Consider the following 22,641-nt stretch of genomic DNA (forward strand, 5'->3'; position numbering starts at 1 on the left):
CTCTGCTTCCTCCACCTCTCCCCCTGGAGAAGGCTGTGGAGGATCATGGCCAGTGTTGACTATGAACCTTGGGTTAAAAAATTAAAACAGCTACTTCTATTTGCCTTCTGGTAAACACTTAAAGGGGAAATTTCAATGGCTGACCGATCATTGTGTAGAGAATTTTATTTTTAGCCTTGAAGTCTTTGAAAAGCAGGCTATAATAACATGATATGTAATACTCTTACGGATCTGCATTTGTGTATTTTACTAATACACTATTTCTAAATTAAAAGTAATTAAGTACATAAAGAAAAGAAATACTCAAAGCACTTTTTAGGGGAGAAGCTGGAGAAATATATAGCACAGCAGTTAAGAGCAAGTACTGCTCTTCCAGCTGACCCATGCTTCATCACTCTCAACTTCCCCAAAATTGTTTTTATGGTCATTCATAAGTGACTATAACTTCTGCTCTAGAAGCATCAACACCTGTAGCTGCACCTGCATTAACACACACATACATACACACAGGCACATGGCACACATGGACATACAGATGCACATAACACACATGTGCACACACGCGCACGCGCACACACACACACAAATACATACACACACAACTGAAAATAATAAAAGCAAATTTTAAAAATTCTTATACTCATTAGTTCATTGACCAAACTACTATAATAAGAATGTGAATATCACCTGTTTTGTTCTTAATTGAGATTATATCTCCTAGCAAATCAGAACCATAAGTGATATAAATTTTAAAATGCACTAATGAAGACAGAAATACTGGGAAAATTTTATATATATATAAAATGTATATATATATACATTTTACATATATATACATATAAATGTATATATATGTGTATATATATATGTATATATATATATACATATATATGTGTGTATATATATACATTTTACATACATATACATATAAAATGTATATATATATATACATTTCCAAGCAAAGTAATTTTTCAAGGTTGAGAAATGCATTAATCCCCTATAGGAACAAGAGGACTTTCAGTTTCCATAGTGTTATAACTCAGATTTTGATATTTTTGGCTTAGAACAATGGAGCAGGCCTCCCTGCCTTCAGAGTTTTTCCACATCCTCTTTAATACGCTGTGCAGAGACTGAGAGTACTCTGGGTGATTTACTTGTATTTCTTCCAGAGATTTATACAGAATGAAATCACTGCAAAAGATTTACAACTGAATGCTTTGCATGTAAAAATTTAAAAGCACAAATCCTTTAAAGAAGTGAAGACTTCTGGAATAGAAAGTAATAACTCAGCAAATAATGTATATTCCATGTTATGTCTGCAAACCCGAAGGCATTATCAACATAATAATAGCAGAAACCCCAGAATTCAAAGGCCCTGGACCACCTTATCAGGTAACTGAGGAATATAAACTGCTCAAGTTTCAATGTACACTAATGTAGTTTTCATTTTCACACATGTATTCCATCTCCTAATCTAGCATATAGATAGAATGTTAACCTTCCTGTTGACTAAGAACACAGAAGAATAATGTCCTTTGATAGGTACAGACTACAAGTTGGGAAAAATAGTCACAAACTCTGAAAACCAATATACTCATAAATGTAGTGATGAGTAAGAAGATTCCATACTTGAAACACAGACTCATCTAAAAATCTGCTCATTTCAGCCAAGACAATTAATGTTTAATGGCATAAAACTCAATTATTAATTTATCTTATTTTCATGGTGCTGAGGGGGGAATAAGGGTTCTGTTCATGCTAAGAAAGTGTTTTAACACTGTATCTATGTACCTATAATATATCTATCATCTATCTATCTCTCATTTACCTATCATTTCCTGTATATATCTATGTATCTACATAGCTATCTATCATCTTTATATATATATATACATATATATATATATATCATCTACCTACTGTTGATTGATCATTTTTTATTTATCATCTATAGGATTTGCGTGTATGAATGTGCATGTATGTTTTTCTGAGCATAACCAAGCAATCTCAGGTCTCTCAGGTGTCATTCCTAGGATGTTATTCAGCACTCATTTATTTATTTAAGATGGGCTTTCTCACTGACCTAGAACTAACCAGGATGTCTGGGATGACTTGCCAATGAGCCCTAAAATTTGCCTGCCTGCACACAAGAGGTCCCAGGACAATATGGTCAGGTTTTTTCTAATGGGAGTTTAGTGCAACAAACTCATGTCCTCATGACAATCTCCTTGATGAAAAGTTATTTTCCTCGTCTATGTCTCTGAAAGAAAACAATTAGAATGCAGAAATGTGAAGTCTAAAACAGTTACACAGCACTAGCTATCCAAATAAACAGGCTAGCCTGCTGTAGGAAGGGAGCATCCAGAAACGGGAAGGTTAGAAAGAAGCTTCTGGTCAGACCCTAAGCTCCTGGCAGAAAGAAAATGGATGAGATCTTGGTTCATTCAATATACCCACTTTGGAGAAGTTTATCAAATATTAAGATGAAAAATGCTTTAGTTCTAATAAAAATCTGATTTATTTTTATTTGTTGTTTTTTGCTATTATGATAGAAAATATATAACCCACAATTGATTTTGTTACTCAATTAATAGTTAATAGTTAATATTTTAAAATATTTAAAATAAAATGTTTTATTAATTATTACATTAATCATTACATTAATAATTATCAGACAGATTTAAAATGGTTTGTTCTGTTATTAAAAAGGGTATTTTCCTTTTACCTTTTATTTGAGAATCTCAAGCATGCTCATATTGTGTCCATCCTACATTTTCTTTCCTGTCCTGCCTTTGCCCTCCCAGTGTCACCAATTTCAGGAGCTCTTTCTTTTTAGTCCACTGAGTCCATTTAGTGGTGCCAGTATGTGTACGGGTGTAGGGAGATCTATCAGAACACGCGTTGCCTCTCAGGGGGCCAGATCCTTAAGGATAATCCTTTCAAATTTAATTTGAAGGACTGGTAAGATGGCTTATTGGACAAAAACATTTGGTATAAAAATGCCCAAAGAATAGAATTTAATCCCTGAATCCCACAAAGAGGTTAAAGGGGAGATTCTCCTGCTCAGGGATATCCTCTGTCCTCACACACATGCTGTGCTATGTGTGCACTCACACAAAATGCCAGCACACAGCAATGCTGGTGAGTAGTAAATAGTAAACACAATATGGGAATACACTTTCCACTTTGCGCTTAATGTCTCCTTTGTATCTTACTCACTTTAAAAACTTACAATATTAAGTAATTTAAAGATGAAGTCATCCCATGGCTAATTCAATTAGGGCCTGCAAACCCCATCCTGTCCTATTCCGAATCCTTCTTTCCCCAAAGTCAAGCTTTTTTATTAGAGCACATCCCGATGTGTTTCCTTCTTGGCTTACTCATTTTTGGTGAGTCAAGGCTTGTGGGATCTTTGAACACCTGCCCCTATGCTGTCTGCTGGATTTTGTATCAGATGTGGAGACCCCACTCCTCCTTCTCTTCTTGCATCTCAGATCCACTTATGAAAAATGTTATTTTGAAGATGAAGAAAAAGTGACATTTGTTTTCCTGGAAGTCTCCTCTTTCAAAGGACTCAAAAGTGATTTGTTTATTTCAGAGGAAATGGGGACCATTTGGTGATGACAGATTTATTGGTTAAGTGGACATCACACAAAAGCACTTTCCTTGCAGCTCAAGCTTCCTCCTAACCGCACTCTAAATGTTCAAGATAATGTGTGTTTTGGCAAATCAAACTCATGCAATTCAATATAATCACATGTCTAAATGTGCATAATCTTTTTTTTTTCAAATACCTGGAGAAAAGAAAATGAGTTGCCCTAAACTAGGGGGAAAATCCCAGATGAACTGATAACAAATATATTTTGGATATAATAACAAAGTATGGCAATAAAAACAAAACATGATGAATCATAAGGACTTAAGGATGATACCTAGTATTTACAAAAAGCCTACAGGAAACAGCCCCCATATTCTAGGTTATGAAGTATGTTCATAAACATCAGTACCATTTGCCATTGATAATGTATTCCTAACACTTTAATGTAAAGAATAGGCATGAATCCCACAAAGGCCCAAATTACTCTTATCACTTTTTACAAAGAGAACAATTTCACAAAGTAAGGACATTACGATATCATTAGTGAAAACCCATTCCTTCCAGAATTAATTTCAAATAAAGAAATACTGTCCAAGCATAGGATTACTACCTTTTCACAGCAGTAGACTAGTTTGTGAAATACAGCAATAAGGGTCTAAGATAATAGATCAATACACCAGCACAACCTTTACATTGAGATGAGCTGGGTTAATCATCTTTAAAAGTACAGGTTTAACTATATGGTATAAGCACTGTTGTACACTGATATTATGTTTGACACCATGACACCTCAATTTTCTGATACTTAAGCAACACTGGTAGCTTTGTTGGGTTTAAAAATCCCTTCCAACTCTTTTAAGGTGCTGAAGATCAAACTACAGGTACTGCACATAGTAGGCAGGCTCTCTACCATTGAGTATTATCTCTTAGAATAATATTTTGAATTAAAGAGCATTTATGTTCTCACAATGACTCTCACAAAAATATCAGTGGGAACAAGGGTACAAATGGACATGTAAGTGGAAAGAATTAAGAAAATTAATAAAAAATTTCCTAGAAACAAATTTTATGCATGATTCTATGATCCTAAATCATACCCTACATTTGATATTATTATTTTAAAGGGCCCTTTATATGTTTCTCCATAGGTCAGGGCTTGTGAATTTTCATACATATATTAGTAAAATGTAAGAGATCATGAGAGCAATTGACAACAGATATTATCCTTTTTCTGAAGCCTCATCACATTCTCCAGGGATTTTAAAGCCTTTGTGTGTCACATCAGTTCCATCCTCTGTTTCTGTCTTAGTCTTCTCCAAGAGCTTGAAGTGTACGCTCAGCATTGAGCCTCATCATAGATACAGATAGATATATCCAGAGAATCACAAATCCATGGAAACAGTTATTACACACAGTATTGCAGGGTGGCTGGGCTGGGAAAGCTATGATATGATCCTACTTACCATTCCTCAAAATAACCTTCCTTTAACTGACTGGCAAAACAATCCAGCTATGATCAAAAGTACTAATGTCACTGCCTAAGGTTAAAAGGTTATTCAACGCAAACTGTTTCCGTTATAATACATAAAAGAAGAAAGTTAAAAAATCTCCGAGGAAATAGATTAAAAATGTGAAGAATTACTTATGCTTGTACAGAGAACAACGCAACAAGCTTACGAAGAAGCCCCTTAATAACATGCTTCTTGTAGCTGCCCTGTAGAGTGCACTGTCTCTAGCTCAGCACTTCTTTCAGTTACATTAAATTATGAATTCACTTCATGCCATCCTCTTTGACTAACATATTTAAGTTTTCAGTTGGCTTGGTTTGATGTTCTCGCCTCCAGAATTTTCAAGGCAAATGATTCATCATGGAAATTAGCTATTGTATTCTGTGAAGGCAGGCATTAGTTTACCTCATTCATTAATGCACTTTAGTGTCTTTGACATAGATGCTTCATAGCTTTGCTTCTACAGGTATTTTTTTTAATTACAGTATCTTACCTCTACTTAACTGTGTCTACAAAGATAGCAATATAATATTTAAAACTGGGAATAAAATCGATGTATTAATCCAAAGTAGATTATTACATCCACCCATTTACTTGCTGAAAGCTACCAAAACCATGAGTCTCAACAACAACAACAAAAGGACTGATAAATTTCAATAACTGTAAACCAGTAAAACGCTTCCTTTATCCTTCTACACTGCCAGTAAAACTTTATTATGAATTATATTGGGTTTGGATTTTTCCTCTTCTAAAAGAACCTATATGAAAAAATAACGTCTGCCTTGTCAATTTTGTGTTTGTCTCTCTCTTCCTCTCTCTTCTCTCACTTCTCTCTCTCTCTCTCTCTCTCTCTCTCTCTCTCTCTCTCTCTCTCTCTCTCTCTCTCTCTCTGTGTGTGTGTGTGTGTGTGTGTGTGTGTGTGTTCATATGTGTATCATGCTTTCTGTGGTCCAGCCACTAAAACTTTCTACTTTCTGCACTTCGATGAATACTTTTAAGTAGTAAATGTTGCAAATGTGTAATATTAACATCATATTTTACACCACAAATTGCTAGCAGTTCAATTATCAATTACTTATTCTGTATTAATAAACGCATCCACCGATGAACAGTCTGCTTCCCACAGGCACAGAGCTCTGTGGTTGCGGCAGTTTATTGAGTAATCTGTGGCCACAGCCCAACAGCCCAGATGCCTCACAGTATAGACGTGGAACCTCCCTTACTTCGCTCACCACTGCTTTTGCTGCTTTCTTATGCCAAGATGAACAAGCTACCCTTCATTTCTGCATTTAAAAAAAATGAAAACTCTCCTTTCATTAATTCTGCTTTTCTTTAGCTACCTGACTTACCATATTGGAATTCAGACCAAAGATTACAAAAGATGGGATCATTTTAAAGACCTTATAAGTTAATAATCCTATGTCATTAATTGCCACTGTTTGATTTTTATTAAGTTTTCATACTTTCTCCCTGGAAAATCTAGCTTAGTTCCTGGCATGCTCCCCACCCTTTCCCAGAAAAATGTTCTCCTCCCCATCCCTCTAGAGGCCTAAAAGAATCTCCCTAGTTGACCTTACATTTTTTAATATGCTTTTATTGTTTGCTTCTCTGCATCCAGAATTCTTATTTTTATAGTCATACCCATTGTTATAATGTATTTTATTTCATTTTAGTTCTATAGTTATAATTTAAAGATTTAATATCTACAACTATGTTTATTCTGATAACTGTCCAGAATATATATATATATACATATATATATATGTGTGTGTGTGTGTGTGTGTGTGTGTGTGTGTGTGTGTTCAACTAATAAAGCTTAAAGATGGTACCAATATATTTTATTTCAGTGAGTATTTGATTGACAAAATAATCATTTCTTCAAAAGCCTTTCTGGAAGTTAGTGGGTTTTTTTTTATGTCTTACTTTCAGATGTGTTTGTCATCTTAGTATTCTTGAAATCTCCTAATTTCTGTCATTGTAGATAGGTTCCCATCCTCAATACCTATTCAGTATTTAAATGTTAAGTTGAACTTTTGCCCTCTGGTTGACGGAAACATTCTGTACCTGTGATGCCCAATTCATTCGTAAACAGCCACAGCAGGCAACTCAATACTTGAGTCTGAATCTATCAGCTGAGTTTTTTATTTTACTTTAATTGCTCACAGGCATCCAGTAGCTATCTATGACATTATCATACTGTTGGGGATAATTGCAGATATACAGTTATTTCTTGAGAACCTGTTATATTTTTCTGAAAAACCATGTCTACCATTGCCTTCCTTGTGCTGGAATGATATGCAGAACTTTTCATTCAAGACACAAGACTCTGGATAGGTAGTCCTCACGCTGTGGAAACATTTGAACCACCTATGAACGTTTGTTAAAAATAATATTAGTTATGTGATGATTGCCATACAATTCAGTTTGATCATGTTTGCCACCATCCCTACCCACAGGATCTCCCAGATCCAATGTCTCCTCCCCATCCTGTCCACTTTTGTCCCTCTCTTTTTTAGAATAGACTATGGCACAACAGATCCCCTAATCATCTGGATTTTAAAATACTTCTGTTTCCTCCTTCATGATATTCTCTGTGCCTCTGGTGTTGGAGTACGTAGTAAACATATTACTCAGAAAGGTAACCACACAATAAGTTATTCTTTGTGCTTTGACTAGACTAGTCTTGGTTTACTGGTCACATCCTGTTTAAAATAGAAGCTTCTTTGATGAGAGGGCAGAGCTGCACTTACGCACTGGTATATGTTTAATGTTGGAAGTGTAGTTAGAGATTATATTGGTTTAGGAAAGTGGCAGGAGTGTGTTCTTCTTAAGGTTTCATGGCCTCAGAAGCCATGGCGTGTTGTGCAAATTTACAGTACAAAACATAAGTTCCTTCCTATTGAGCAGATCTAACCCTCAATTTGGCAGCTGTTTGTAATTGAAGCCCTTAGAATTTTTTGAAAAGTACCAATGTCGAGATAAAAAAATAAGCTGAGATTTGTCTAAAAACAATTGATACAATGTGATAAAAAAGAGGTGGCATAAATGAAATTCCATGTGCAATGTGTTCAATAATATTAAATGAACCATTCTTTCTGTGCCCTGCCACTGTCACTCAAGTTTATGGTCCCTTTGTCTTTAACTATTATTGTAACATATTATAAATGTAACCAGTAATATAAATACTAGTATTTAGAATTATGTACCCAAGATTAACAATATATTTTTTAAATATTTTATACACAAATTCTTTCCTTAATAAATGTGTGAATTGGATTTTAAATAAAATTTGATTGCACAAAAGATTTAGTATATACAAAGCCAAGCAATATATCTCTGAAAGACATTATCCATTCTATGTGTCAAGACTTATAACTACATAGCTATATTGTAAGTGTAGAATAATCCCATAAATAATACAATTAGGAAGGGGACAGATACAACGACTAGTGATGCATTTGGTTTGTCTATGTGTTTTGAAACATGGACAGCACACTAAGCACAGGGCTGTTGGGAAAGATGAGAGGGTCGGCTGATCTCATCACTCTGAAGTCATTTTAAAAATATAAATTAGGCTTAATTGCTTGAAAATGTATCTAGATGGTAGAGCTCTTGAGTACATGTGAGAGGTTTGCTTTTGATTCTTAGCAACACACACACAGAGAGAAAAAGATGGGGGCATACACACACATACATGTGTGTGGACATTTTCTGTTGTTGCTGTTTTTTTTTTTAAATCAAGTTGTGTTTTGACAAGAAACCCAAAGAACATCCATGGGAAAATTACTTCTATGTTTCATAATACATCTGTGTTTTAAAGAGAATAGTGAGAATTGAGGACTAGAATAAGCAAGAGAGGTCAGAGGTGGTGCACTACAGCGGTTTTAAGGTTAACTGTAATCAGAGGAATAGATGAATCTAGTGTTTACACATTGTCTGGAAGATGGGTGTGAATAAAACAGGGCGGAATCAAGGAAAACATTTCTTGTTAGAATAAATACAATGGAAAGCAGGTATTGGTTTTAGAGAGTGTGGTTAAGTCTCAAAATCAACAGAACTAGAGAGAGAGAGCAGAAAATACTCAGAGAGTATACAAAAAGGCATTTGCAGTATAGGAAAATAAAATAATTTACTTAAAATTTCAAAACAATAAATAATTTTCAAATCCCAAATTGTTACACAAAATATGTGTGCAGGGATCACACTATTGTGATGTTGTTGATGTATATATCTATTGTTTGAAATGACCCATCTATACTCTATAGGGTATAAAATATATCATGCTGAGGTATATTACATGATGTGTCAAAATCCTGTGCAATTCTGTCCTTATTGTGAGGAGATGCATAAATATGAACTCAAGCTAAGACAGTTTACCAGGGTCTATATTCATTAAAGGAGAATGAAACATAGCCAATATAATCATAAAAATCAGAGAAAGTCTATTTACACCTAAGGAAAGTGTTTTAACAACTTAACATTTTGTTAATTGATGACAAAAAGTTTTTTTAATTGGAGGACTAAGATCTTAAGGTTTCAATCTACAATTTGAGATTTTCGTTGGAAGGTCTCAAGGCTGGAGTTGGACTCTGGAAGTCAGCTACCCATTACTAGGCCAAAAAGACAAACCCTATTTAACTTTACCAGGCAACTCTCATCACCGAAGACAAGCCCTTGGGAAGCTGGGTAGTGACTTAAGTCTGTTTGATTATCACTCCAGAGTCTGGTGATGTATTTAATGCTTAGAGTTTATAATGAATTGTGGACACTGAGAAATCAATCCACCTTGGAATCAGGGTTAATGAACTGTTTGACGCAATTAGGTCTTTCTTGTTCTCCCATAGTCATTGAGCATGTAGTAATTTTTCTTTCTCCTTCCATGCTCTGCAGTAGGCACAGCAGCAATCACTCTTTTCTGAACATCACCTCAGAGGGATCACACTATTGAAAACTTGACAACTCTGAAATGAATTAAGTCTTCATTGAGATTTTTGATAATATATTTTAAAGTACGCTTATTTAAAAGTGCTGCCATTTCTTCAAAAGAAACTGCTGAAAATCATCATGTGCATGAACATAGAATGTTTCTATAGAGCATTTCTGAATTTTCCACATTAAAAGGTGAGTTTCAGAGATGAAAATACACCAGACGAAGTGAATGCAGTTCATATTCAGAACTTAAGCTTCCAGGAAGATTTTGCTGTCCTGTGTGTTGCCTTCACCTGAGCAGTATTTCTCTGAAAACTATACTCAAGGAGACAAATGGACTATTTTCTTTATACAAAGAAACTATCAACAAACAAAACTCATTGGAATTCTGTGTGAGATATACTAACAGTGGTGCTTTTCTTTTCATGTTTGTTATTCATTACCACTTAAATGGAGTACCTAAACTAACAAAGAGCTATAGCCCTGCCACAAACCACATAAGGTAGCATGTAAAAGTCCTATCCATCCTCCCAGTTAACTGAAAGTGGAAAGGTCATTGCTGTGTTTGAATGTGTTTAATCAGAACCCTATCCCTTAACTGGCATAGTCACAGTGAACTGGAGTGTGCGAGTGTGTGTCAGTGTGTGTGTGTGTCAGTGTGTGTGTGTGTGTGTGTTCCTGTGTACAACTTTATTCTTTGTTTTGTCCAGTATATAACGTTACTGAAAACGGGTCCGTAATAGAGGTGTAGAAGGATAAGAGGTAAATAAATATGCAAGCAGAAGAGGCAGCAGGTTGAGAATTTCAGATATAGCCTGGCAAAATCTGCCTTGCACTTCAGGAAGATGCCACTAAAGTTATTCTAGAGACAGTGCAGATAGTTTTCAATATGTAACAATCAGTTAAGCCAGCAACTCTCCTTCTTTCACTATCAATAGTAAATAAAAATAGATGCCATAAAACAGGTTATTTTTACAGGATGTATACCAATAGGAAAACTGCCCTTTTCATGCTAAAATAAGTAATGTTTACAGAGCTAGACATTAGTGCCCTGTGAATGTTCATTAGGCTCATTTCTAGGGAAACTAAGGCACCGTGGAGTTACATTTCAAGCTCACAATGACAGCTAGTGAGGCGGCAGCACAGGAGTTCTGCTCTACTGTGTGGATCCCTGAGTCCTGTCTCCTAATTCTGCCTTGCAGCCTAGATTTCTTTACATTGCATTTGAGGCTGTTCATCCTCAGACATCCTCCTGAGTGCTTGAGCATAGAATTCCTTCTGGCAAAGGGGCAGCAAGAGCAAGAGACTAGAGGATGTGAAGACTGATGATGGCTGCTGCCTTACTATGTGAGGCCCCAGCCTTTACAGGAAGTCTCTGCCCTGAGCCTGTGCTCAGTCTACAGTGAAAGCTCTCAGGATCTGTCACCTGAGCCTTAAGCAGGCAGTTGGATCCTGATTGTGGACAGAGCCTAGCAATCCTTCTCTTCCTGTGGCTTCCCTGCTTTCCCTATTACATACCACTCACCACCAGATTATCAACAGACTCCCTCTGAGTCGCCTTCGCAGTGTGCAGTGTGCCATCTCTTTGCTCATCGGATATGCTGAGTAAGAACTTAGAGAAGCCCTTATGATTTATTAACCACTGGCTAAGTTCACAAACACAGGAAATGATATTATCACTTCCTTATAGTTCCCCAACCATGTATATTTCAAGAATCACTTTGATAAAGCCCCACTTCCTAAAACTTGACTGGCCTAGAGGAAAAAAGTATCTGCAGTTTTTTTAAACATTGGTTGTGGATGTTCACAAAGTAGTAAATTTGGAAATGTGGGCAGCAGCAGGCTCCAGACTTGGACGCCTGAACTCTGGCTTTCCTGGCATTTCATTCTGTCTCAATGGTTTACATCTACGCTCTGTCACGTTTAATACATCCAGACTCGTTTATATTTTCAATGAGAAAAAAATCCTCTCATGTAAACACAGCTTATGGTTTGGGAGATTTTAATTGTTGAAGGCAGTAAACATACTGAGCACTTGTTTTACTTTTGAAAAATATTAAATAGGGAGAGATACCACTTGATTTCAATCCACTCGGTCAGAAAGCAGTTTCCAAGTGTTCTGACAACATGAGGGCCATTTGCCAACTTACTGATGTTTTACAAAAATCACAACGAAGTTTATTCATTTAGTGCCTAGAGTATTAGATGGAACAAATCACATTTTCCTGGGGTTTGTTTCTTAGCATCTAAAATCACTGTAGGTGGAATATTCTTTGCATTAATTTGATAAGGGACACCACCTCTTGCACTTGTTTCCACTCCGCTCATAAGAATATATCTCTGTTTAGTTGCTGTTTTACAGGTAACTAAGAATTATCACCCCATCATTTCCTGTGCAGTCCCGACAGCTCAAGAAAGCTACTTTACAGGCGCTGCTGCGTATATTTCCCTTCAGCATTTGCAAGTTAACTACAACACTGCAGCAGTAAGTGCGTTTGGGTGTCATTTCTGGCTAGGTTTTCTAAGGGTAAAATCTAAGCTTGTAAAACTCAGCTGGCACCTGCCAACTTAAGCTGGACAGTCTTGTTTGTCTCTCCCTTCCAAACCAGTGAGGTGACTTCATCTTACATATTTGCTCGCCCTTGGTCATGTAAGATAGCCCTGACTGTCTTCCTCCTTCTGCTACTATGGCAATCTCTTGAAGTGTATTGAGAATAATGAGCTGGAGAAAGAAAAACAAAAGGCAGCAAACACTGTAGGGGTCTTGGCAGCTCTGACTTTGGTGACTATCATTGGTTACCAGTTGCAGGCTGCGGGAGTCTCCACACAGCTGTGCACGCAGCAAGCTTAATGTTTTATTTTATAGTAGAAACATTTAACATATTTCAGCCTTTAATGCAGAAACTCTAATCCATATTTACTATATTAATATCATCAAGAAATGTTATTTTCAATTTTAATATACAAACTTATCTACAAGACTCAGTGTAAATGCATTACTGTAATATTTGTTTTAAGTGAGGTATGACATTTTACATAATTCAGGAACCTCCCCCTCACTTTCTTAAAGGAGGTCTCTATGAATACACCCAATCTATGAAGATTAAATACTATCAATCTCAATTAAATACTATCAATCTCAATACCCCACAAGAATTAAACACCTCATACTCATAATTTTAATCAGGGCAGCCTATATGAGCCTTAATTAACAAATTTATAGCATCTTAGACAGCTATATAAGCAAATGTTATGGCATTTAAAGATACCTAAAACAAATTGACTTCATGAAAAATGTGAAAACAACTTTATAATTTAAAGGTTTAAGCAATAGAGTAAAATTTCCAAATAGCTAAATATTAACACCATCATTTATAAGTATATTAGAATATTAAACTTTTAAGCACATTCTAAATTTTAAAAGTGACCTAACAATAATAATAGGTTAAAATCATTTATTATTCTTATAATATGTCTAGACTAGAGAAAACAAGGGAATTATTTTTTTTACAGTATATCTTTTCCTTTACACAAACACTTTGTCAAAATGTACAGTAACAATATGAAGTTTGCCTGGTCTTTCTTGTTCACATACAGGAGTAAGAAAATAATACATTTATAAAATACTTTTAGAAACCCTGTAAAGAAATGCCAATGCAGAAAACACAATTTAAAGTCAGTAATGTACAAATTTAGAAATGTATTTAAATGGAAAATATATATGGAAATGGAAATGGAAAGTATATAATACATTAAATTAATAAATAATGGGATATTCTTACTTATAAATTGAGTTTTTTGAAATTAGAAGAAAATTAATAATTGACCCATATGATTAAACACAAACGTGTACTCCTACCACATAATTTTCTGTTAATTTAATAATAAATTTGTCCAAAGATTTCACATTAAAATGTTTTCAGGTATAAAACAATGTCTGAATTTTGAATACGTGATTGAGTAGATATATCATGGACTGCTTTTTAAAGTTTATATGCTTTGGCCGCGGGAGATGGGTCAGTGAGTAAAGATGCTTGTGATGCAAGCCCGGTGACCTGTGGGTAATCTCGCATAGCGGCAGATGGAGAGAACAGGCCTGACGAAGTTGTCCTCTAACCCCTACATGCTCGCTGTGACTCCTGGCTCCCTCTCCACATACCGTTACATCAGCCACACCAATAATGAAGCAGGAAATGTTTTTGTAAAGATTTACATACTATGCAATGCAACCTCTTAAAGGGCAAACAAATGCCTCATGATTTTAGAATAAAAGTAAAGCAGGAGGAACTTTTAGAGACGATGCCATATTTGAAGTTATGCTATTTTGAAACAGGTAGTGCCCAGGTTGCATACTGAAGCCTTGGGCCTCGGGGACCATTCTGCCGAACAGAGTGCAATATTCCATGCTTATGGTCTCAGAGCCTCACTGGTGACTGTGATTAAAAGCTGTGATCAGAACTGTGTGCTGTGATGTCCTTACTGGGGGGCTTTAGTTCAATACAGTTACCCAAAGCCACAACCATAAGAACAGTATGACAACAGTGGGTAAAATCTGTGTGCTCTGCTGATGCATGTACTTTAAATATGATCATCATTCACCACAAATCTATGTCAATATAGACTGAAATATCAAAAAAAATGTGACATCACATAAATAGGTTTAAATAAGAAATAACTCTTATTGTGTTGTCAAACTTGAAGACTTACATGGTGGTCCGTGGTTTGTTTGTTTGTTGTTTGTTCATTTGTTTTGGGTATTTTTTTTCCTTGAAAAGATTTATCATTGGAATTAGTCCATAATACCATATATGCAAAGAAATGAAATTTAACTGACCAATTAAGAATTGATCCTTTTGGTGTTATGCTTATAATCAATGAAGCATGGAGCTGCTGCTGATATCTAATTTCACATGATAATTTTTCTAAAAAATGTTTTATTATTATAAAAAGTATCATGAGAAATTGAGGAATGTAAAATAAATTGAATTTTTAGACTATAAACCATTTGAAAGAGAGACATCAATTATGAATATTAACCCAGAAAGTGTCAAGACAGTCTTACATGTAATTTATGTTCCAATAAATCAATATTCTACCTTTTCATTAAACTATCATCGAAATGTAAAACTTTTACAGCAATACACAAATTATACTTTCTAAATTATACATTTAAATTAAGTGAGAGAATACAGTCTAAATCTAATGGTTATTAGATTTAGATACTGTTAGATTCATATATAATTTTATATGTAATATAACTATTTTTATTTGAAAAAGGTCTAAAAGTATGCTCATTCACTTATTTATTAATACACTTCCATCTTTCAGATGAATAAAGTTAACTTCCATTATATATGGGATTTTATCTTAAATTTCCCCAGCTATGACAGAAAAAAATTGGCCCTTCTATTTAATTTTCACTTGAAATGTATTTATTAGAGTGATTAGGCCTTATCACAATATAAGTTCCACTCTCTAGTACTAGAATGGATGGTCAGTTTCTCAAATCACAGAAGAAATGTCTCTACCATCATATTGGTTTTAGTTTTCTGTTGGGAATTTGCCAACAGAACACCAGCATGATTGTTTTCACTGACAAGTACTATAAAAGTATGAATGTTTACATATGTAGCATTATGATTTAACGTAGCTGAATCTGCCACCATCTCTTTTTTATAAATAAATTTTAAAAAGAAATAAATACATCTCTCACTTTTATCTGGGTCTTCCGCTCTCTGCTCACTTTCAAGCTTAAAGCACTTGATTTAAAAAGAATCCCTGATCATGATGTTGAGACTTATTAACTGAAGCAACCCATGCAGCTGAATGATACTTGTATTTGTTTTGTTTTGTTTTGAAGTCAGCTCATCATTTAGGGTGGTCTAGTCTAAAATTAAGCTAACACTCTAGAAAGCTTCACAGTCCCATTTTATACACTGTAGCTTTGAGATATTTACATTGTTCACAATGCTCCTGGATAACTGAAATCCCAAAGACTGTATTTCTTTCTAAGGAAAACAGAAAAAGTTATAATCTAGTAACACAGATTAGTAACAACGTTGCTTGTTTTCTTTTCAGAAAACATGATGATTGAAGTACCTCAGAAATATCACAGTATAATAACAGAGTCAGATGGTAGTAGCGTTATTCTGAGGTTAGCTCGTGTGTATTTACATACAACCTCTGTCATTCTGTACAGCCATACACAAAGACTGAAACATTTGAAACTAAATATTGTGTGTTATAATAGCTATGAATATTTGTAATTTTACAAAAATATAATATTGTTTGGCATCCCCCAATTTTTAATTGTATTTTGAAGGAGTATCAGTATAAATTTATCCCTTCAAATGGAGTGTGTGCTTATTTTCATTAATCTAAAGTGATCAGAGAATATCTCTACAAAATGCATAAAAGCTGCTTAGATTAAGTGAGCACAGCTATTTCAACAAAATTGAGCAATTTATGCCTACTACTATATTGCTTTGTGTAATTGAAGCCAAGAAGTTCACAGTATTTATGGACATTTTTGAGAATCACCTGGCTTGTACTGATTGTTTTAAACACAGTTGTAACTTTAAGAGTCCCTTTGAAGGAGTGGCAGATGTTGGCTTTACTAACATTGCTGGAAAGGGTTGCTGGCCCAAAGTTATACAAATATTTAGTACACACAATGACAACATCATAATTTTATATTAAAATGGGTTATTTTTAGTTGTTAATTAACCATAATGGAAGATTAAAGCCTGTAAATATTTGCTTTCATACTGGTAAGCTTTTTTGATTTATTATGTATGTTTTCATGTGTATTTTCAGAACAGCAATACTGGAGAGTGTAATATATTGAAATTGTTGAGATATTACCGTGGATAAAAATCTAAGAATTATACCTGATTTGGTTGTTTAACACTATTTTCTGGTGTTTAGATTTCTATTGGAAGTTGACTCAGTTATCACACATGCACTAATATTAACAACATGTGTATAGAGACTTGATTCCAGTATTACCAAAGATTGTATATACTCCCAACTGTAATTGCACAGTGATTATAAAATGCCTAAATATATAAACTGTTACTGCCATGCATGATTCAATGATCCTCTAATATAGTCCTAAATCTCAGATTGTCCAATATAATTTACTGGGCATTTAGTAATTATGACAGAATGTCAAAATAACCATATTGTGCCAAATAAGGCTTATGTGTTGATAAAAGAACAGTATTTTAACTATTTTCTATGTTACTCTATGCTCTGGTAAGTCAAAATGTTTTCACAATAGTATAAAATGTCTTGACATTGAATTGAATGTTCACTGTATAAATGGAAATGGGGGGGCACTTGGAGTTAAGCATGCCTATGATCTAATTGATATTAACTTAGACCAAGTCAACTGGTGTTCGACTTTGGTAGGCTGTCAATGGGAGCATTCACTCTAAGTCAATCCCAGTGACATTATCCTTGCTAATGAGTGTGTTTCCCATTCTTGTAACCTATTAATACATCACCAGGTTGACATTAAGTTTTATTCTGTTTGTCCTTTTCAGTGTTCTAAAATGAGATCACAGCGTGAATAACAAGCATCACTTTACCGCATGCTTATTTTCCCCAGATAACGGCAATGGAAACTATAATTAGTCAATATTAAGACAGTTTTTTTTATTAAAACAACTTAAAGGAAGTCAGTTTTTAGTCTCACTTTCCCTGTTTCCCCAACCAAATATAACTTGTGCCTGAACAAAAATTCCTTCATCTGTGCAAATAATCATCATGGCTTTGGTTCATCTAGGAAGCCGCACACAGCTTCATCCCGTTGCAGAAAGTCTGAATTGGGGCTTCAGGCCCTTGCTGAGGTAACTACAAACTTGTGGAGGCCATCCAAGAGTTTATGCTCATAAATGTTCAATCTGGGGAAATCCCAGTACATTGTAATACCTCCTTAGGAAGTTTTCTGTGTTTTAGAATTTCATATACAGTTAATGATAACCACTAAAAAAAAATGACAGTGCTGGCAACTTTCTTAGGAATAACTAAACATGATGGAGCATTAAAAGTTTACCTTGAACCTAGAAAAGGTTCAACAATGAGACTGGGAAGGAAAGAGTCACCCCATACAGAGGTCAAGCAAAGCTTCTGTCATCTTTCAATGTAACACAAAATGCACAGCCATTGCTGCTATACACTGCAAAACACCTTGCTTAAATTGCATTAAATGATTTTTCAATTCTTCATATCAATGCTTAGAATTACATTTTCAGACTCTCAAACCACTAAAACAGACGATTAAATATATACAAACATTATATTTGTTAAGTGACATCTTCTAAAAGTCTGTACTCAGGTTGCCTTGTAACTATAGTGAAGACTCAATTAGAAAGAAAGAAGGAAAAGAAGGAAGGAAGGAAGGAAGGAAGGAAGGAAGAGAGAGAAAGAAGTGGAAGTCTAAACATCTTTATAATGAGAAATATAGCTAAAGGCTTTGTTGTGTTCCCTGGAAACTTTCGGTTTTCTGGATAGCCAGGATGCACTGGCCACTGAACTCTCAGACCCTTGAATTCTTCTGGAGGCTCCCTTTTTGTTGGGCTCAAGTTACCCGCACCTCTCTGGGTCTTCTTCCAGAACACTGTCAGAGCCTCTGTCAGTAAGCTCTCCAGGTTATTTTCCATTTTCAAAGTTCAGGGTTTTGGTTGGTTGGTTTGGTTTGGTTTGGTTTTTTGTTTATTTTGTTTTGTCCTAGCGTAGCATCCCTTGAATTTAATTACTATAAGAATAATCTTTCTTCAAGTCTTCATCTATTTATTCAAAATTTTCGGATGCAGTTCCTAAATAATTTTAGATTCTTAGATAATGCGTTTTTCGCCAAATAAATAGTGGGGTGTGTGTGTAGGGGTGTGTGTGTGTGCGCGCGCGCACGCTCATGTGTGCACACACACGTGTGTTAAATCATTTTAACTAGGATTCTATTTCAGAAACTATGAAAGCAAAATATAAAGAAAAAAGAAAGCAATGTTTTTTGTGTATTTTGTCAATTCCCAGTTAAAGTTCAAGATATTGCGCAATAATCTAGAAATCCAGTTAGGCTGTGAAAATTCTACTTCTTCAGAGCTGGGAATTGGAAGGGAAAATACAAGGAGAAGCGCACTCTCGCAAGCAAGAACGCCCAGTGGGTGCAGCATCTCAAGCAGCGCACCCCTCCCAACACATGTATGCACCGCCACGCTCCTTAACCGATTTCGCACACTGTCACTTGCTCTTTTTTTTTTTTTTTTTTCATCACTTCTGGAAAACTAGTTTGCGATCTTGGAGGGCTTTGAACGGCTGGATGTAGATATATTAACCTCAGCGAAACACGTGCTCCAGAATTACTAGGCCGGCCGAAATTGCAAGGAAGAATTCGGCCACCAGAGCAAGGAAAGACTAGCTCCTTCTAAGTTTGCCTTTCTGGAGAACCTTCCCGCACCTCCCCCGCCCCTTCGTAGCCCAAGGCGCGCACTCTTCCCAGGAGTTCTCTGCCTGCACTCACCTGAGCTGTCGCTTTTTCTTTTGCTGCCGCTTCTCTTCTCCACCTCCGCGGGTGACAGAGCTTGCCGGCCATAGTCCCCTGGTGCACAGGCGGCCCCGGTCGGGGTGCTGGAGCCCAGACTGGATGAGTTAGAACAGAGGACAGGAGGGCTGTTACCCAACTCCGGCGGCCCTCCCGAATCAGGCTGCAGGCACAAGCTGTGCCGGGCCCCACTTGGCGGAGAGGACATCTGCGGGAGGTGCCAGTTGCTTTGCAGAGCCTGGTGCTGCTGCTGCTGGTGATGGTGATGGTGGTGGTGGTGGTGGTGGTGGTGCCCCCTGTGATGCTGGCTGGCAAACATGCCCTCCTCATTGGGGTATCCTGCGATTATGCAAGAGGAGGAAGATGTGGAGAGTTCGGGGTAGGACATGTGGTCAGATCTTCCGTGGAGGGCCAGAGAAGACTGTGAGAAAGGGTGCAAGCCTTGCGCTGTAGCGTGCGGGCTGCGCAGGCAGCCAAAGAGGGGGTGTTCCATGGCATGCAAGTCTCGGCTTCCAGGCAGAAGACTTCACGAAGGTCCCAAAGGCCAGCAAGCTCTGTCACTTTTCACTGGAAATCCTAGGACTCTTTCCCCAAACACACACACTCACTCCCAAAGAGCGAGCCCCGCGTTTGAGCAGAGGCGGCTAATCCCAGTCCTGAGCTTTAGTGGCCAGTCTCTTGCAAATATAAACACTAGAACCTGGAGGAGCTTCCCTCGCAGCTGCTCAGATGTCAAGTGTGGGAGAGGTGGAAGCCAAAAGAAGGTGGTCCCAGAGAACTGCTTTCATGGGGGAAATGGCTCCCAGAGGTTATAAATAGAGTGTAATGTGAGCTGGGGGCTGGCTTAGGAGCCCAGCGCTGACCACATGCAAACTCCCTCCAAAACTCCCGCTCAGTCAGCTCCACCACGCTCTCTCATTTCCAGTTCCCAATTGCTGGCAGGACTGGAGAGGCTGCTCCATGCCTGTCCGACCCTGGGAGCTTCCAAGACAGCCAGTGGCAAGCCCAGATCCTCAGCCACTCAAGGCCACTGATCTTTCGCAGAGGTTCCCAATGGCCAGGCGGCATGCAGCCATTCTAGGCTTCTCTAAGCCTGCACCCAGTGTCCCTGACCAGCCCACTGTTCTTGGGACTTACTTTTTCTCAGCCTTGGTGCAGAGTAGTGGTAGGGTCACCTGCAGGCGCTCCAGGACTACCCTCTGCCCTTGCAGATCACGGGAAACTTACTAGAGTTCAAAGGAAGGCAAAGAGCTGAAGCAATCTAGCTTTTGAAACTGCGACTCGCAGTTCCCGCGGCCAGGGACGCATTTCCCCTTTTAGGTGTCTGGGGATGGGTTGAAAAGAAAGAAAGAAAGAAAGAAAGAAAGAAAGAAAGAAAGAAAGAAAGAAAGAAAGAAAGAAAGAGGAAAAATATGCCAGGTTGTAGATTGGAGAGTTGTGTACCATGGCTAGCATAGAGTGCCTCTGGGTGCAGAATCGCGGGGTACCCAGTGGGATGAGTGGATGGATGCAGGTTCTGAAACCCTGACAGTACACATATGTCACTCCAAGCGGTGCCCCTTTCCTCCTTTTTCCGACCCCCCCCCCCCCCCCACACACACACACCTTCTCTCTACTGGTCCAGCTCGCTCAATTTCCTAAGCATTCCCTCACCAAGAAGTTTTCTTGTGTCAGGAACAACCTGAAAAAATGCCAAATGAGATGTAGAACTTGCTCCCAGCATCCCTCATCATGCCCCCAGACACCAATTCACAGCCCGCTCCAATCCTTTCAGAACTGTACCCTCTCTTCAGCTCACAGCTCTGCTGCGCATCCTTTCACTTCCTCACCACCTTTCTGTTTTTAGCAGAGAGCCAGCTTACATTCCCTCTGAGTACATTCTGCTAGGAAGGGGTCATTTCCCTCATGTTACAGTCTGTGCTCCTGGAAATGAACTACACAACTTAACCACCCGTGAATTTGTGAAAGCCAGGGCGGGGGTTTGACACCGCCATTAGCTTGGCTGGCCACCGGGTCTACTGGGGACCCTGCCTTTTACCCACAGCAATCTTAGGGGAATGAGCTGTAGGAAAGGCACGTTCAGTCTATCAGGAGGATGTCTGCTTCCGCCTACTGTGTTCAGGGTTTGGAGCATGCCATTATGGTTAGCTGCCATATGTTTATTGTCTGGGTGACCAGAAGATGATGGCCAAGTCTTTGAAATTGCTAATGGGATTAATGAGTACAGCAACCTGAACTAGACATCTGGTTTAAATTAAGAAAAGGTATTGATTAATTTTGGAGGAGTGTCCCAAAAGCAGAACCCTTCCCTCTGCTGGTCCTTCTGTTGCCCTTTATTTTAAGAGGCTCTCCAGAAGAGTGATTTCCAAATAAACCTTCACATCCGTGTGAAAAGGTGAATTGTTTTTTACTTCTTAGAGATGGGGTGGAGTGGGGGTTAATCAGGAATTCTAAGATTTGTAAGCGCTGCTTTCTTTAACGGAAACTGAGCCCTATTTTGAGGGAAATTAGTTTTGCAGACTTCGTTAGGGGAAAAAAAAAAAAAAAAAAAAAGAACCGAAAACTTTTTGTTCTCCAGCTGCTCAACTTTTCAGTCTGAGGCTGAGCTGGAACCAGCAGCGTTTCTTTGACGGTAAGGTTCTTTGCCTGTGATTTTGCAATCTAATCCTGAAAAAGGGGAGCTGAGCTTTCTTGGGGTGCTCGGCTACTAGAAGCTTTAGGTACAGGCGGGATGGTGTCTAGGATTTAGAGCTTAAGCCTATTTCTTCTGCCACTACCCACACCTTGCTTTTTAAAAATTAAAGAGAGAGTGGGAAGATTCTCCCTCATATTTTCTCAGAATATATTTTTGCTTTTTCAATACGTGCTGATAATAAACGTGAGTGCCAAGTGCAATGATACATTTTTCTCCCTATACTCCCTCAGTGTCTCAGTGCATCCTGAGCATTGTTGAAAGTATTAAGGTTTTCTTCCATTTGGAATCTGAGCAATCACTCTAATAAACATAATAAAATATTTGCAAAGTGTCAGCGTCTTCAATTGGGAGCACTGTAGGAAATGTC

General features: G+C 37.4%; 1 protein-coding gene across 1 annotated transcript in view; it reads right to left on the reverse strand.

The window, feature by feature from the left end:
- Window positions 1-20,785, reverse strand: part of MEOX2 (mesenchyme homeobox 2) — a 56,498-nt gene extending 35,713 nt beyond the window's left edge. Inside the window, exon 1 of the mRNA XM_084793578.1 lies at window positions 19,559-20,785. Coding sequence (XP_084649704.1) covers window positions 19,559-20,072 — 514 coding nt within the window. The 5' untranslated portion in view covers window positions 20,073-20,785. The remainder of the gene's footprint in view (window positions 1-19,558) is intronic.
- Window positions 20,786-22,641: the final 1,856 nt, after the last annotated feature.

Source organism: Acomys minous (genome assembly GCF_964271855.1).
Source record: "Acomys minous genome assembly, chromosome: 8".
NCBI lineage: Eukaryota > Metazoa > Chordata > Mammalia > Rodentia > Muridae > Acomys > Acomys minous.